This window comes from Ruditapes philippinarum, unplaced genomic scaffold (genome assembly GCF_026571515.1).
Source record: "Ruditapes philippinarum isolate M1 unplaced genomic scaffold, ASM2657151v2 ctg1306_1_1_1_1, whole genome shotgun sequence".
Classification (NCBI taxonomy): domain Eukaryota; kingdom Metazoa; phylum Mollusca; class Bivalvia; order Venerida; family Veneridae; genus Ruditapes; species Ruditapes philippinarum.
The window spans coordinates 130,572-150,093 of record NW_026862496.1 but is presented as its reverse complement, the minus strand read 5'-3'; the positions used below and the strand labels follow the sequence as shown (position 1 = coordinate 150,093).

At 32.6% G+C, this 19,522-nt stretch overlaps 1 protein-coding gene across 6 annotated transcripts in view; it reads left to right on the top strand.

Moving 5' to 3' along the window:
* LOC132719292 (J domain-containing protein DDB_G0295729-like) overlaps positions 1 to 18,461 on the top strand; it is a 40,727-nt gene extending 22,266 nt beyond the window's left edge. For 4 of the 6 annotated variants that reach the window (XM_060703049.1, XM_060703050.1, XM_060703053.1 and 1 more), the window contains exons 3-5: positions 8,583 to 10,408; positions 10,663 to 11,241; positions 16,542 to 18,461. In XM_060703049.1, the coding sequence (XP_060559032.1) occupies positions 9,121 to 10,408; positions 10,663 to 11,241; positions 16,542 to 16,657 (1,983 nt within the window). In that variant the 5' untranslated portion in view covers positions 8,583 to 9,120 and the 3' untranslated portion in view covers positions 16,658 to 18,461. Of the gene's footprint in view, positions 1 to 8,582; positions 10,409 to 10,662; positions 11,242 to 11,863; positions 11,899 to 16,541 lie in introns of all 6 variants that reach the window. The other 2 variants (XM_060703054.1, XM_060703055.1) reach the window with 2 other exon arrangements.
* The last annotated feature ends 1,061 nt before the right edge of the window (positions 18,462 to 19,522 follow it).

Genomic DNA, 19,522 nt, shown 5'->3' with positions numbered 1-19,522 from the left:
CAAACCGGGCTCTTGTTTAACAATCATATATATTTCATCTGCTACTGTATGAATATTACTTTTATTTTTTACTGGAAATGAAAGGTGAAAAGGGGACAATCATGTATTATTTGAGTTGTATATCTTTTATAAAATGATGCTGCAATTTTTGTGTATTTAAAGTAGTTAGTTTGTTGTCATTAAGTTGTTACACCCACAATGTCCAAAATATTTTCTTTCCTAAGATAATAGGAATTCTACAGCTAGTAACAACACAATTATTCTAGTGTTTATGTGTTAACATAACTTGAAATGTATACATTTAACATATTTGGATTGTTTAGTGTGAAAGGTATATGAGGTATTCGATGAGAATTGGGGCAGATTTAAAAAAAGAAAAAAATTCAAAAGGGTGTATATGGGACCACATCTGACAGGCAGGCAGTGGTTTCAGCAGGACAATGGATATCATATCCTAAAGATAAAAATCTATAGGCTGTCTGACACCAAATGAATTATTTTTGGAACTGTATACAGTAAAAATTGTGCTTCATGCCATTGGTTATCAACAGTACAAATTGTGCTTCATGCCATTGGTTATCAACAGTACAAATTGTGCTTCATGCCATTGGTTATCAACAGTAAAAATTGTGCTTCATGCCATTGGTTATCAACAGTAAAAATTGTGTTGCACGCCATTGGTTATCAACAGTAAAAATTGTGCTTCATGCCATTGGTTATCAACAGTAAAAATTGTGCTGCATGCCATTGGTTATCAACAGTAAAAGTTGTGCTTCATGCCATTGGTTATCAACAGTAAAAATTGTGCTTCATGCCATTGGTTATCAACAGTAAAAATTGTGCTTCATGCCATTGGTTATCAACAGTAAAATTGTGCTTCATGCCATTGGTTATCAACAGTAAAAGTTGTACTGCATGCCATTGGTTATCAACAGTAAAAATTGTGCTTCATGCCATTGGTTATCAACACAGTAAAAATTGTGTTACATGCCATTGGTTTTCAACAATAACACTTGTGCTGCATGCCAATGGTTATCAACAGTAAAATTTATGCTGCATGCCAATGGTTATCAACAGTAAAATTTATGCTGCATGCCATTGGTTATCAACAGTAAAATTTATGCTGCATGCCAATGATTATCAACAGTAAAATTTATGCTGCATGCCATTTGTTATCAACAGTAAAATTGTGCTGCATGCCATTGATTATCAACAGTAAAATTGTGCTGCATGCCATTGGTTATCAACAGTAAAAATTGTGCTGCATGCCATTGGTTATCAACAGTAAAATTGTGCTGCATGCCATTGGTTATCAACAGTAAAATTTATGCTGCATGCCATTGGTTATCAACGGGTAAAATTTGTGCTGCATGCCATTGGTTATCAACAGTAAAAATTGAGGTTCATGCCATCGGTCATCAACAGTAAAATATGAGGTTCATGCCATTGGTTATCAACAGTAAAATTTGTGCTGTGTAAACTACCTTGTGGTGATGCTGCTCAGTAAGTGTCACATTAGTTTAGCAGTATAATGCTTTACTTATAAAGGTTGTAAATTAGTTCAGGTATGACACAAATGAAAATGAAGATGATCTTTTATAATAAAATCTTTTTTTTGTATTGAATAGGCTACATGATACATATTTAAAATAGCAAATTTCATCTTTAAGCATAAGTTTTAACATCTAAATTTCATTTAAATTATGTTGATGGTATTATTATTAATTTTAAAAGATATAGAATGCAAAATCATGTTTCCATGGTAATATATTGATTGTAATGAAACATTTACAGATGTTATTATAGAAATGCCATTCCATCAAAATGAAACAAATAATGATAGTTTTAGAGAGTTGCATTTTTGTGTCGCCTCTACGGAGTAGTGGCGACATATAGGGATCACTTCTCCGTCGTCCGTCTTTCTCTCCGTCTGTCCGTCCGTCTGTCCGTCCGTCACAAAACTTGTCCGGACTACACCTCATAAACTACTGGTGCAATTTCATCCAAACCTTACAGGAATGATCAGTACCAAGTCAAGTTGTGCATATTGTCAGCATTTTCCGGTTCAATGATTTTTGTCAGAGTTATGGCCCTTTAATAATTTTTATTTTTAAAGTTTGTCTGGACTACTTCTCTTATACCACTAATGCAATTTCAATGAAACTTTACAGGATTGATTTGTAGCTAAAGTCCTTGCGCATATCGCACAGTTTCCGGTTGAATGATTTTTGGCGAGTTATTGCCATTTGATAAAAAGGTGTTTTTTTCTGTGTGTTGCCAGATACACAAAAGCTTGTCCGGACTACTCCTCATAAACTACTGGTGCAATTTCATCCAAACTTTACAGGAATGATCAGTACCAAGTCTAGTTGTGCATATTGTCAGCATTTTCAGGTTCAATGATTTTTGTCAGAGTTATGGCCCTTTTATAATTTTTAGCTCGATTTTTCGCAGAATAATCGAGCTAATGCAGTCACCCATTTGTCGGCGTCGGCGTCCCTGTGGTTAAGTTTTTGTATGTAAGCTGGTATCTCCATAACTACTGAAGGGAATGGATTGAAACTTCACACACTTGTTCTCTGTGATTAGCTTAGATAATTGGCACAAGTCCCATAACTCTGATTTGCTTTTTTACATAATTATGCCCCTTTTTCGACTAAGAAAATTCTTGGTTAAGTTTTTGCATGTAAGCTGGTATCTCCATAACTACTGAAGGGAATGGATTGAAACTTCACACACTTGTTCTCTGTGATTATCTAAGATGATTGGCACAAGTCCCATAACTCTGATTTGCTTTTTTACATAATTATGCCCCTTTTTCGACTTTGAAATTCTTGGTTAAGTTTTTGCGTGTAAGCTGGTATCTCCATAACTACTGAAGGGAATGGATTGAAACTTCACACACTTGTTCTCTGTGATTATCTAAGATGATTGGCACAAGTCCCATAATTCTGATTGCTCTTTTACATAATTATGCCCCTTTTTCAACTTAGAAATTCTTGGTTAAGTTTTTGCATGTAAGCTGGTATCTCCATAACTACTGAAGGGAATGGATTGAAACTTCACACTCTTGTTGTCTGTGATTATCTAAGATGATTGGCAAAAGTCCCATAACTCTGATTTGCTTTTTATGCCCCCACAATGTGGGAGCATATAGCGTTGCACTTGTCCGTATGTCCGTCTGTCCGTCTGTCTGTCTGTCCGTCCACTGTACGTCCCGAAATCTTGTGAACGCAACTCCTCTTAAACTGGATGGCAGATTTTGCTTAAACTGCCAGGGATGAACAACCTTAATGTGTAGATGGTAGTAAAGGAAGGAATTTTTGCTGCGACCAAATTTAACAGAATTATGGCCCTTTGTTGATTTTTTCACTATATACTATGTAGAAATTTTGTGAACGCAACTCCTATTAAACCGGATGGCAGATTTTGCTTAAACTTCCAGGGATTAACAACCTTAATGTGTAGATGGCAGTAAAGGAAGGAATTTTTGCTGCGACCAAATTTAACAGAATTATGGCCCTTTGTTGATTTTTAGTTTTTAACTTGTGGCAGATGTAGTCCAAAAAATATTTGACCTAGAGTCAAAAGATTGACAGAACAGTGGCGTGTGTGGGCATCCGTGTCCTATTTGACACATTTCTAGTTTACATAATTATGCCCCTTTTTCGGCATAGAAATTCTTGGTTAAGTTTTTGCGTGTAAGCTGGTATCTCCATTACTACTGAAAGGAATGGATTGAAACTTCACACACTTGTTTTCTGTGATTATCTATTTACTTTTTTGCATAATTATGCCCTTTTTTCGACTTAGAAATTCTAGGTTAATTTTTGCATGTAAGCTGGTATCTCCATAACTACTGAAGGGTTTTTACCTTTTTGGACAATTTTATGTATTATACTCAATGAAACACCCTTGTGACAACTTTTCGAATAGTCGAGCGTTACTGTCCTCCGACAGTTCTTGTTATTTTTAAAGTTTGTCCGGACTACTTCTCTTATACCACTAATGCAATTTCAATGAAACTTTACAGGATTGATCTGTAGCTCAAGTCCTTGAGCATATTGCACGGGTTTTCCGGTTGAATGATTTTTGGCCGAGTTATGGCCCTTTGACAAAAAGGTGTTTTTTTCTGTGTGTTGCCAGATACACAATTAAAAGCTTGTCCGGACTACTCCTCATAAACTACTGGTGCAATTTTATCCAAACTTTACAGGAATGATAAGTACCAAGTCTAGTTGTGCACTATCCGTCTGTCTGTCCGTCTGTCACAAAACTTGTCCCAACATGAAATTGGTCATCATGAGGCGACACATGTGATCCTGATCGCTCTTATTAAGTAATTATATGTAGAATATTTTTATTAATAAAAAAGAGTTAGAATTCAGAAATAAGAATTGAGAGGAAAAATTGCAATATACCTTGACTCTGTTAGTTATGATTGCTGCATGCAGCCTGATGTGACCGGATAGCCAAATATAAAATACTATAGATAGTTAAAAATATATATCAAAACAAGCCTGTTATAAATGTTTTGAAGGATTAATTAGCAGTAGAAAACAGAGCTGTAAGGATAATCATATCATCATGCATAAAAAATTTGTCTATTTGGTATTAGAAATAATACATTATTTAATACAACGATTCCATCTATAAATATATGGTACATTTTCTTTCAACAAAGACTTGATTTTTGTCCAAAATATATTTACAAATCTCTTAAATAAGTGGGTTAAGTCCATTAAAGGATATTTGTACAAGGTAATGCTGTTTTCCTTCAAAGTATTATTGGTATTTTTGTGTTATATAATACAAGCATTCCTTTAACACACCTTTCCAACTTTACTTAAATATAGTCTTTTATAATCATATAATATGTTTGGGCTTAAAATTTTCAGGGGAAAATTGATATTTTGCAAGTTTTTGTGCAAATAAACAACTTTTCAACAAGTTTTAAGACCTATCCTTTACTTAAGTGAGATTTAAGTAGTTTTTTTCCTGAAGTATTATTAAAACTTGAAGTTTTATTAAATTGTTATCAGTTCTTGAAGTGTCAGTGTTGAATTTATTATATATTTTACTGTGGAAGTAAATTACAATATACAAGTATATACTGGAGAGATTAATCATATAAGTTAAAAGGTAATGGTTTTTTTTATACATTTTAATCTACAAATAATCTATCTTACATTTGATTTTTATACATTTTGTTATACAAGTTGCTGACAGGATATATAGGAAAATGTAGCCTGAATGAAATAAATATGACTTTGACATTTTGAAAAAAAATCAATAAATGACTCATTATGTATCAGTTTTATAAATATATATAATTAATTCCCAGCTGTTTCAGAGTTCAACATAAGCTGTTTTTTTTGTCTCATCAAATTATCTTTAACTATCTTTGAACATATTTCTGCAGTGATATTACACTCTATCTTTTCTTGTTATATAAATTCTCATTTGATGGTCAAGAAAATTGGTATGTAAATTTTTGGTCAATATGGATAATGCATGATTCTGGTGTCATGGTTGATATAGCAACAAATGCATTTGTCTTCTTTTTTTCTCATAGATCCACCACTTCATTTAATAACTTTAACTTATGTATACATCAGGAAAATCAAAGTCATAACAACAATTTATCAAAGGTCATAAAAGAACTACATTTTGTACTATATTTATTGGTCAAGAAATTCCTCAGTTGTCTCTTCATACATCTATTTAAGTACTAGTAGGTCTTTGCGTAGAACCACAGTGAACTTCTATAAGTTGGCTGAACTGCTTTCTAACATGACTGCAACCTCTGATGGGATTCAAACTTAAAGCAGTGAGGGACATGTGATTTATACCAAATAACTTACTTACTAACGTTATCAACCACTTGACTTAACAAAGCCATTTCTCTAAAACCTAAATTAAGGATGATGTCTTTTTTGTCCTGACAACCTTTCTACCTTGTATGATATATTTATTTAATGAGCAAATTAACTATTTACAGAGAATAAAGATATTTAACAATTTAAAGCATAACCATAACTGATTTTATCATGAATATTTATTGAAAAACTGTTCTAGCTCATGGACTCCGATGCGTAAAAATTAACATTGAACTGTAAATATAACAGTTATAGCTCAAGGGATTTATAAGGAGAATTAAAAGAAAGAAATGTTAAATTTAATAAATATGTCAGTAACAGTCAATCATGATAGACATTACACTTTTCATCATCCTTCTTTTTAAGAAATAACTATATAATTACTCTCTTTCCCTTTTTGACCAGTTTAAATCTTCTATAGTCTGGTCATTTTCACAAAGATGTAATTGTTTATGGTCTCGGGTAAAAACAACAAGCACACTTCTATTTTTGTTTCTTGTTTTCTAACCTTGCATCAATTTTACCTCTGACCCTTAAATTTACAGAAGAAACTAGAATAAAACACAATTATATATTATAATATTATATTGTTACCATAGTGCAGTAAAGGGTTAACTGCTATTAAATTATATAAGGATTTAACCCATTACTGCACTAAGGAGACAATATATTTGGTTTTTAATAGAGGTTAGAATGAAAGCTGTGAAAAATGCTTATTACATCATCATAGAGCGGCCTGGGTACATAGTCAAAGATACTTTTATATCAAGCTAATTATGGTTGTGAAATCTGGGGTGGTAGGTAAATAATGTTTATTGTGGGAAAAGGTGATTAAACTTGGGCATATGTCTGATTAGGTCTTTAAACTAAGGAGTAAATTAGGCTCTTTTTATCAGATAGGTAACATTTTCTTTCTGCAAATCTCTTCAGATGAACCATAAACCATATGAAAATACAAGAAATATAGCAGCAAATGGTTTAGAGCTTGGTCCGACTGCACAGAAAGGCAAGTTGCTCTGACTTCACTTGTGGCATAGGCTAATGTTATCATTACAATCATTGGATTGTTTTAATTGGAGCTAAAACTGTCCTCTATATGGGAACATATCTATGGGAGGAGGAGGAGTTAATCATTACAATATTTACCATTTGTACATACTGTTGTATGTTCTTGAGTATCATGGAATAAATGAGAGAGTATTATTTTACCTAGAAAATTAAAATTTAAATAAGATGACAATTAGTTACATAGTTTACAGGAATGAATATTTAATCATTTAATTTTTTGTCTGTTCTGTTATTAAATTTATTTTTTTGTCTCAATTTCTTTAAAACTAGCTTAAAATTAAAGCAGGACATATTAAAGAATATGAAATTTATTAAATGAAAGTAATAAAGGATGATATTCAAACTTTGAAATATTAATTTATTGTATCATAAAAACGAGGTAATTAATTCAAGATTATCATTAGTTTATGGTTTTCCAGGTGGAAGATATTTATTGGGTCATTTGTAAATATATCTTATATATCTCTTAAAAGGTGATAACTATTATGATTTGATAACCCTCGTCATAATAATATTTTGATAATATTGTTATGATGATTCAGTGTTATCATTCAATGATGATGATAGCTTTATTATTGGTTTCATTTTGATAAAGTGTTTCACTATAGATGTAATTGATTTAATATAGTATACAGTAAGGTAGGACCACAGTCACAGGTGTTTGTATAAAGGTACAATTAACATTTTTTTTTTTAAAGACATTTATATACATTTTGATTGTAAACTATTGTAATAATGTTGTAACTGTTTATTTCAGTTTGTATAGAGTTATGATGATATTACATTGAACGAATAATGTAGAAATAGCTGAAATATTTTTGTAGTATTTAGTTTACTTGTGTTTGTTGATTTTTGTATACAAGTTTTTTTAGATGACAATACTGCTAAGATCTCTAACAATATCTGACAATATGAGGTTAATTAATACCAAATTATCTTGTTAAGTATCGTGAATATTAGCGGAACATTAGTCGAGGACATTGTGAACACAATGTATTCAACACGAGCTACTATATCATATAGGTATATAATAGTAAAAAAAAACAATACATCTGATCACAGGCATTCTGTTAGTGTATTTGTGCAGTTTTAAATGGTAAACTGTACATACTTATAGTAATGTATATTATTTAAAGGTCTTGTTTGTAGATTTATAAACTAGTATAAACTAGCTTTAATAGTGATGGGTATAGAGTCGGAAAACATTGTATTTGACAAATTGGTTCACGCAAGTGTTATAAATTGCGGAGATTTTTTTAGGGTTGATAGATTGATATTATACGTGTGACAATAAGTGATTGTACTGTAACTTCTTTAAATATTTTTTTAAAGTTTTTGTACAATGTGAATTAGGTCAGATTTTTAAAGCAAAGTAATATTGAATATTGGAAATGTCATTGTGTGAATTGTTGTGCTGAATGGAATAAGAAATGAAAAGTGCATGCTGTTTAGTTAATGATACAAATCATGGTTAAATTGTATAGTGAGGAAAGGTGATGAAAAAATGAAATTTTATAGAATTTAGACTTATAGATATATTTTAGATTATATTGGACTTACTGGTTTTCATATCGGAAGATTTTAGTGCGATTAGATATTACAATTATAATAAAAATTGTTTTTTAATTATTTCAGGTGATAATACCAGGCCTTCCATATCAGCAGAGAGATTTCGTTCTGGTTCCCAGCATCTGTCGGATCTATGGTCTTTACAGTCATTGTTATTCACTGATGGAGAATCAGACATTATACAAGTAATACAGTGAGAGTGAAATGTTCAATTATCCATTTATGAGATAAAATTAGTTGAAGTGATTCAATTGTTTAACCTCATTGCTGATAACAGAATCAGTTTACATTGCTTACATCAATTAGTGCGGAGATAACACTGTCTCAACCAGGAAAATATCTCCCCTTCATAAAACCCTAGCACAGTCACGTTAAACGAGCAGTTTTTGAAGGACAGAAAAAGAAATGTAAAATTCATTGCTACAAGTGTCTCATTTCTTTATTTGGCTTTTAAAAAAGTGATTTTAGTGTTTTTTAACATGGAGAGATAGAGAGGTAAAACTGGATATAGAAGATAGTCATGAGTTTTTTAGACTGCAAGAATATTTTAAGGTATTTGACTTTTAAGATTTTACAAGTATATTTTAAAACATAGAATATAAAAATGGAGTTGAAGATATGGGTAGATGGTATAAAGCGAGTGGTGTGTGGGGTAACTGATCATACAACCTGTCAGGATATAGTCATAGCTCTAGCTCAAGCAATGGGCAGGACGGGAAGGTTTACACTGATTGAAAAATGGCGGGAAAATGAGAGGCCACTTGCACCAACCGAATGTCCGCTTTTAGTGTTACAGAAGTGGGGCGAGTTTGCTAGTGAGGTGAAACTTATGTTGTATGAATCAGGTACAAGAAGAAAACAAAAACAATCTGAGAAGGAAAATGTTCAGAAACCTCCTGATAGGTTCACACATAATTTTACACCACCAGTGAAAACAAGTGAAGCTGTGATTCGAAGGTCATTGACCTTCAGTGGTGGTTTAAAACAAGACTCTGGTTTATATAGAAGACCTGAGGGAATTCAGTTTCAAAGACAAATTAATCCGGAGCCTGTAGGTAATGGTAGACAAGGTAGACTGTTACAAGTTCCGGAGAAAGTTACCAGTGATGGAAATTCGTGGTCAAGTTCGTCATCTTTGTCATCTCAAAACTCTGCATCAGCACAACAACAACAACAACGACGGAGATCATCATCACATGACCGTGTGACATCACATGATCGTCAAAGACCTTCACCATCATTACAGCCTAATCAAACTGTACAGTATGGTGGATACGGACACCAAAATACTCAACAAATTCCACAGTTACCACAGAATGTGCCACAGTTTTCAAACCAAGGACCACAATTCCATCAAGTAACAAATCAGAGGCATCCAAGCCATAACCCCATTCCTGTAAATAATTCTTCAATTCCGAGCAACTCAACTCAACAAAACCATAAACATTCCATTCATAATCAACCTAAATACACAAATAATGTGCCATTATCAAATGGACCAGTAAAACCATTGACTAGACCTGTAACTAATGGACCTATTCATTCATCAGCATTTTCTCCAGTGCAGCCACATAAAAACAGTTTCGAGGGTAAAAGTGAATCTCCAAGAATCTCTAATATGGATATTCCTATATATACTGACCATAGAAAATCTAGTCATAAACATGACCTTGAAGAATATGATTTAGATAGTAATTTTCCTGATGTTGTCAAGGAAACTGGACAAGATCGCCTCATTGAAGAGTTTCGAATGCCAGGCGGCCCTAGTCAAGGGCAACATAGGAACTTAATGAGCAGGGAAGAAGAGGAAAGAGTGAAATTACTTCGTTTGGTGACGATGCAAAATGAAAGAATTAAAATGCAAGACTCTCAACTTGAAATCATTGACACAGGTTTGTTTATCATTCTAGATCAATTCAATAAATGTATGTGTTACGTACTAATAATTGTTGCAGTAAATGTTGATGTAGCTGTGTTGATCGAAATACTAGTACATGTACATATCAGTTACTAAGTTGTGTTTATAAATTGAAAAAATTTACATGAATGCAAGTTGGTTAAGAAAATAAGTTTATAATATTAGATTATGTTATATACTTGGTAGTTACTTTCTTTGTGCCTTTTAAGTTATACTTATCTTTTTCAGAAATAAGCTCAAGGGAACAAAAGCATGAAGATTTAAAACTTGAAATTAACCATGTTACAGAGGAACTGGCCAAACTTTCAGAACTCAGTAAACTTAAAGAGGAAGAATTATATAAACTTGACAACGGAACTTTGATAGATGAAATAGAACATGAAAAACAAGTGGAACGTGAGATTAGAAATGAAATATCTGCCTTGAGATCAAGACTTGTAAAATGTGAAAACGATTTACATCAGTTTCAGTCCAAGGTTCAGACTTGTGGTAAAGATTTAGAAAATGAACAAGAAGTGCTTAAGGCAGACGAGAAACGACGTAGAGAAGAAGAGGTAAAATTAGAAGCTGAGATTTCTGAACTTAGAAAAGAAGTAGATGTAAGATCTAGAGAGGTGGAAGAGAAGACCAAGCTGTATGATAGTGTAGAGAGTGAGCTTAAAGATGTAAGTGAACAGTTGAATCAGAAAACTGAAGATTTAACATCCACAGAGAAGGAACTTCAGCGTGAAAATCTCAAGTTTTTTCAGCATCCACAAAGTACGGAAAATTCCTCAGTGACAAATTCCAACAAAACAGAAGGGGAAGGTTAGTATAAACTTTTACTAATTTTTTTTCTCTTATTTTTAAGGGGATCTCTATAGTAGTATGGTAAAGGTCTCAGACTTGGACTTTTTCCTTCTATAGGTTCAGCCAGGAATGCTAAATTCATCTATTGAAAAGCTTTGTATGGTAGATGGTTCTGCCTCTATACTTGCTTTTGCCAGATAAACTTGCAACAGGCACATGAGGTTTTTCTCTGCCTGCTCAGCTATTTAAAGCTTGATTTATTAGGTGAAGAAATTTCTCATTGATTTATAAATTATAATACTTGTTTATTGTCAAATATTGTAAAAATAAGCAATGGTCTAGGCTGAAAACTATGTTATACTAGACAGGCTGAGTGCTTATATTAGTTTTCAGGATATGTCCAAGAGTAAGTTTTATTGAGATATCAATATTTGATAATAATAAATGGCTAGCTATGTTCAGGAAGGCATCCTCAGTGCTATATGCTTGGTAAGCACATACAATTTAGCTTTCGGGAATTAAGATATGCTTTAGTCTCATGCCAAGTATTGTATTTATAACTGGTATAAAGTCTGTGATATGTTGAGTATGTTCATGCAGTAACTATGTATGTTATTTCTGTCTTGTTTTGTAATTAAAGAATGCATCAAGTTATTGGTGATGTATAAACTGTAGGTATGCATGTTTTACTGCAATAGTATAGCATTGTTAGACTGTGTTACAGCTTACTGCAAAATTAAATACTTTTTATTACTGTAAAACATGGGGAATTTGCATACATCTGAATTTGAAAGAACTTTAAGTTACATCAGTCGAGATAAGATTTAATAGAAATTTTTTTTTTTTCCTTTAGGAATTTGTTACATAATTTGAAACTCAAATTTTGAGTTCAACCTTTATGCAAATGTTATATTTTCATCATAATGGTATTTTGAAAATTTGCCTTTAAATGAATGGACTTGTCCATATTATAAGATGGACAAGTCCATTTAAGATATTCAGCAGAGTAAAGACATATTACGATCTCTGAGCCATTGCTAAAATTTTGATGATCATCAGTGATTTTATTATAGCTTTGTTGTAAAGTAATCCTTGATTTTGATTGAGTTATGTCCCCTGTGACATTCTATATTACTTCCAGCATAGTAAATTATATTACATGCAAATTCTCCATGTTTTACTATGTAATAATGAATGATGCTGCTGCTATGCAACGTTTGCATTTACTTGCAAATTTTAAGTACTGAGCTTAGGATTGACAAGTAAATCCTATTATAAATTAGACTTCTCTTGATTTAATAGGACAAAAAAATTATTAATTTGTACGATTTATTTTGATAATTTACAGATGTTTATAGACAATTTGAAATGTTACTTCACTATGACTCTGATATTTCTACGTCATCTTAGATCAGTAAAGTATAAAATGCTCTATAATGGCTGCGGAAATGTTTGATATTAAATAATAAATAAAAACTTTAATTTACATTAAAAAATATTTGTCAATAACAGCATGAAAAAAGCTCTCTTTTTTGCTGCATGGGAAAAACAGCCATTTTACATATCATGTTTTCTGCTTCAACTGATAAAGGCGGTGAATGCAGTCATTTATTTTGTATTTTTGGGGCAACTTTAATGTGAAATACATGTAACATGTTTTACAAGACCAGGCTCTATATGTTTGTTGAGGCTCATGCTAATTTTGGGTTGAATGTGATGACATCAATTTTGTGTTTTTATTGCTTTTTGTCTTTTTAAAAGAGGCGACAGTAAATGTTTGACTCATGTTTAACTCGTAATTTTGCAGATACGAATGTTTGGTATAATTATCCGCACTATAACCATAGAGCTAATACCGTCAGAAGGAATGTGAGTTTGTCGCTTTAATGATATATGTGTTTTATAGTGTTTGGTTTTTTCTAGGGCTTTTGGTAATTTACCACTTTTATGTTGCTTTAAATAAAATCACAGATTTCATGAATAAAATTCAGCCAAACCTGTAATCTAAAGACCACCTTTCTGTAAAGACCATTGTTTTAATAGTTGCCAAATGCTAAAAACAGCAAGCATCCAGAGTAAACAAATTAAAATAAATTTTACTAATTTAATAAATTCAAAAATGGATGAAACATTTAACTGAAGACTGTGAGATAGATTTAAAGCACATAAAATGTGGAAGTATTTGATTTTTTTTCTCTCTCATTTCGGTTACTGGGCTTACATTTACCAGTTAATAGAAATGGCTGATTTTTAGTTATTCATTTTCTATAGCACTGATATTATTAAAATTATATACATATAAATTATATTTTGTATTCTATAATGGATAATTGATTTTTTTCCAATATTGGTGGTCAATTTACATTCCTACCATTGTGATATTGTAACACTATTTTCACCGTCTGCATAATGAAACATTGGTACACAAATTATATATTTTCTTTGATGGTGGATTTTTACTATACAATAAATGTACTGCATATTTTTCACTTTTTATTTATCTATATAAACATGATTTTTTCTTTGATCTTTTGTGTGTCTGGTGTATTTATACAATGTTTACTCTCAAAATTTTATTTGCAACCTTTTGAAGTGGTCAGGATTTCAATGTTCCCATGTAGCAACATGATGGTATATAGAGACATTACAATGTTTGAACATAACAAGGCCTGCACAACTTTATTGTTTGGTTAATGAAATAAGCTGCTATTATTTTATCATAATCTTCCCTTTCCTTGAAGTATACACACCATTATTTTTTTTCTCAAAATGCCTAAGAATAGTTCAGCAGTTATGCTCCAGTCATTTGTAATTCCAGTTCACATTTCCTATGAAATAGCAGGGACATTGACTTTATGATTATCAGACCCCCTGTGCTGTAAAGCACAATGAGGGCATAGTAAAATCCCCTCAAGATGCCCTACCCTGTAGTTGGTTAAGATGCCCTACCCTGTAGTTGGTTACATTAGTCACATGGTAAAATCCCCTCAAGATGCCCTACCCTGTAGTTGGTTACATTAGTCACATGGTAAAATCTCCTCAAGATGCCCTACCCTGTAGTTGGTTACATTAGTCACATGGTAAAATCCCCTCAAGATGCCCTACCCTGTAGTTGGTTAAGATGCCCTACCCTGTAGTTGGTTACATTAGTCACATGGTAAAATCCCCTCAAGATGCCCTACCCTGTAGTTGGTTACATTAGTCACATGGTAAATCCCCTCAAGATGCCCTACCCTGTAGTTGCGTTTAAGATGCCCTACCCTGTAGTTGGTTACATTAGTCACATGGTTAAAATTCCCCTCAAGATGCCCTACCCTGTAGTTGGTTACATTGTCACATGGTAAAATCTCCTCAAGATGCCTACCCTGTAGTTGGTTACATTAGTCACATGGTAAAATCCCCTCAAGATGCCCTACCCTGTAGTTTTGGTTAAGATGCCCTACCCTGTAGTTGGTTACATTAGTCACATGCGTAAAATCCCCTCAAGATGCCCTACCATGTAGTTGGTTACATTTAGTCACATGGTAAATCCCTCAAGATGCCCTACCCTGTAGTTGGTTTAAGATGCCCTACCTGTTAGTTGGTTAACATAGTCACATGGTAAAATCCTCTCAAGATGCCCTACCCTGTAGTTGGTTACATAGTCACATGGTAAAATCCCCTCAAGATGCCCTACCCTGTAGTTGGTTACATTAGTCACATGGTAAAATCTCCTCAAAGATGCCCTACCCTGTAGTTGGTTACATTAGTCACATGGTAAAATCTCCTCAAGATGCCCTACCCTGTAGTTTGGTTACATTAGTCACATGGTAAAATCCCCTCAAGATGCCCTACCCTTAGTTGGTTACATTAGTCACATGGTAAAATCCCCTCAAGATGCCCTACCCTGTAGTTGGTTACATTAGTCACATGGTAAAATCCCCTCAAGATGCCCTACCCTGTAGTTGGTTACATTAGTCACATGGTAAAATCCCTCAAGATGCCCTACCCTGTAGTTGGTTACATTAGTCACATGGTAAAATCTCCTCAAGATGCCCTACCCTGTAGTTGGTTACATTAGTCACATTGGTAAAATCCCCTCAAGATGCCCTACCCTGTAGTTGGTTACATTAGTCACATGGTAAAATCCCCTCAAGATGCCCTACCCTGTAGTTTGGTTACATTAGTCACATGGTAAAATCTCCTCAAGATGCCCTACCCTGTAGTTGGTTACATTAGTCACATGGTAAAATCCCTCTCAAGATGCCCTACCTGTAGTTGGTTACATTAGTCACATGGTAAAATCCCCTCAAGATGCCCTACCCTGTAGTTGGTTACATTAGTCACATGGTAAAATCCCATTGGAATACCAGACATTGTGACTTGGAAATAACCACCTCTCTTTGTCTCAGCCAACAGACAGAGTAAAAACTTGTCCAAGTTTTCCTGCTATTCAGTACACAGCACCTGGGGTTTGGTGAGCAGGTATACTAATGACTGAAGCATTGCCCAGCTAACATAGTATGTCTTCTATTGTAAGTTAGAGAGAGTTCAATATGAAGCAGCCAGCAGTATAGAGTTCTGTCAGGTGACTGGATGGCTGCTGGCACACAGTTGTCATGGGCAACACAAACATTTAGAACAATAGTAACTCACAAAAGTTTGTTTTGTTGTTATTTTAATGTATAGAAGATAGTGATGTGATAGTGTGTTATTTGTGATAGATTTAGTTTCTCACCTGCAAACAACATTGTAAATTCTTGTAAAAGGTTTTTCTGATAAAAAAATCTTTTGCAATGAACTGTTGAAATTGTTTTTTTGTTCAATGTTTCAAATGATTTTCGTTCAAGAATCTTTAACATGTTAGAGAGAAAAGTAGTGTTCACTAATGGTATTTTTTGTGTGAGGTAGTATTAAAGTGTGTCAAGTACATGTAGTTGTTTTGAATTAGTTAGACAACTAAAAAAAATCAAAACTGCACCAAATTCATTTTGAGAGAAAATCTTGAGAGGTTTCTTAGTATAGTTCCATAGCTTGGATAGACCTTATATGTTGTGTTCATCAAAACAATTATTATAGTAAATATGTATTATGTAAATATAGCTAGTTATTAAAAAAAGGAAAAACATTTTCTTTAACTTTGTAACGCAAAAAAATATTTTTACTCAAATGTATCACATCACATATATTTATATTATCTTAAACATTTACTAAAACAGCTAGACACTTATTATATATATTGCGCCATCTCATGGCATATCAATTTTTTTCTGCAATTTTTTTCTGAAGAAAAAAATCCACAATGATATTCAAACTCTGTTTTGTTTGTTTATTTACAGCAGTCATCAAGGTCCTGGAGGGAAGTGTCACACCAAAGTTGAAACGTAATCGGGTAACCCCTAGTCCCCTTGCTGTTCTAGAGATGACCAAAAAAGAAACAGGAGTATGGGTCTGATGTATATCTATGCAATTAGACTTTATGCACCAGTCAAACAAATGAAGCCTTGTCATTGGTCAACTTCAAATGATGGTCAAGAAACAATCAAATCAATGGCTAGATTTTTAAGATTAGTTGCATTGAATGTTAATTAGGACCCTTTCGTCTTAAGATATTTTGGTGAAGAAAGTTGGACATCACAATCTAAATCTGTGAAATAGACATTCAAGTACAGCACATCAGAAGAATGGCATATCAGTGTTTCTAGACAACTATACATGGGCAGATAACTTAACAATACCTTCCAAATCTACTTTGTATTGGTTGACGATCATAATATGTGCTCTGCATTTATAGGTTGTGAAATCAAACATCTAGCCCAAATAAATCCCTGCAACTTAACGTTACACTTGATCTAATACATCAAGGGATTGGATCAATCAAAGTGAGAAGAACTTTGTTACCAGGCACAGTTTACAGTACCAACTAAATTGTACTAAAATACCTTTCCAACTGTGAAGTAGTTATTCTATTTTTCGTTGATCTTGAACAAAATAATTTTCGATCTTATTTTTTACAAGATATAACTTATGTTCTGAGGAATTCACATTTTTGTAGATTTGATTCAAGGAGATAGAATTAATTAGTTTTTACTATAGTTTGTCTCCCTTTCATAAGATGTTAATATATTTTACACAGTTTGGAAAGGTAAAATGATGAAATATGTTAAGATTATACATCTTGTATTAAATTACCTCAAGTCATGTGACCAGTAAGGAACTTGTTCATGACAGTTACCATCACTGTAAATAACCACATGTTAATGTTTTATTTTTCTGTATCTATTTGTCATCCACACAAGTTTTTATTTCCGACACTTCTATAAGACAGGTATTTTAATTGTTTTATAATTGTCAAGGTATGAAATAGATTTACATTTTTACAAAAATGTTATGTATAATTATGTAATATTATAATGTATAACAGGTGGCGTATATTAAATGAGGAAGAGAGGTCCTCTGATTTGCGACAAATTTTGAAGTAATATAAGAAGAAAAGTATTTTATGATATATTTATATCCCGTTCTCTCCACATAATAATTATTTTATTTTTAAGGGCAGAGTGATAGAGCGGTAACATTTTTATTTGGATGAAATGGAAAATTTAGAAGGCACCATTGTAATCGAAGCCAGAGTGGTGGCCTAGTGGCTAAGGTGTCAGTCTCTCAAACAATGGATCATGGTTTCGAGCCCTACTAGGGTCACAACCATGCTTCCTGATATGATACCAGCACTGGTTAGTTCCAGTAAGCACACTCAAACATGATTAATATGAGTTACAAAACTTGTTTCGCAATCAAGTTAAAATTATTACATGTATGTATATACTAATCCAAGCCAGATCAATTACACAATGCAGCATGATTCAGTGTTCAACGTTTTATGAACAAGTGTGGTAAAAGTTTGTAACATGAATTGAAATATTTCAAAAGGAATATTCTTTAATATTGTTTATATTGATTCCACATTAAGTAAAGCAAACCTCAGCCACAGTTAACTTCTATCTGCTAATTAACAAAATACATGATTATTTTAATTTTGTTTCTGGCTTTTCTTGTACAAAATCTTTAATTTACTGCCTCTTAAGCAGCACAAAGTGAAGATTAAATAATCAATGTTTTTTTGGGGGTCATATTTCTTTAATATAAGAAATCCAGATATTATTTGTTTGTAGAAAAATGGAGTCCAGTCGATTTTGGCAAACTGTACTACCAAGCTTGTTCTAGCATTTCTGTTTCTTTGACTTTCTGTTAATTGTTTACACTAAAGGACTTTTACTGATGTTTCTGTCTGAATTCTCTAATGAGATTGAATATAGAGGTCTTGTTATTTACAGTAGAGAAAGATAATGCTAGTATCAACTCAAACATTTTTGATCTTATTTTATGTGCTTTTTTTAAAATGCTGGCTTAATCTTTATATTATAGATATATTTTATTCTATTACATTCTTTATATTTTATTTACTGCATATAATCTACCTGTAATGGTATAACCTTTTACTATTTATAGTTTTTACATTATAGTCATATAACTTCTTATATAGAATGTGCCTTTTTTTCTTCTATATATACTTATATATACGTGACAGAGTTACTTCCCTTACCATGTTATATTTTCTTCTCATTACACTTGTATAGAAGCCATTTCAGCATTGTAAATGGTTTAACATAATAGCATCATCATTTTATGACAAGAAAAACAAAAACAACATTCCATTAACAGGACTCGAAACATAATCTAGTGATTGTATGTGTTGAATTCATACAAGTATATTTCTATATTCTCGAAGTCATCAGATTACAGAATAAATTATGCAGGTTTATTTATCTAAGTTAACATATATTTTATGGAAGTTAACATATAATATCTAGAATCTTTTATTCAGAGATTCACAATACAGTCATTAGTGTACAGATATTAGTAGATTTTCCCTGCAGACAGGTTTACCATTACATCTAGCTTACCCCATACTGAATCTACTTCAGAAAAGCCACAAAAATGTTGTAGTTGATTTTATTCATTTTCCTTTCTCTGAATTTTGTTATGGTATTAATTATTTGTCAGTCTGTTAAATGAAAATTACAAACCATTTTCTGCACTGAACAAGCCTAAATTACTTGCCTAAATTTAAAACTCAGCAAAGTTTGGCTTTACAAAATGTCTATGTTCATTTGCTGTATTTTAATGGCAACATTACTGCAAAGGTTGAATTTTTCTAATTTCTTTTTCCCCAAATTAGAAATATTTCATATCCTGTGATAAGTAAGTATGCTGATATGATGGTAAATTTGTCTCCATGGAAACACAGTCATTATCTGTG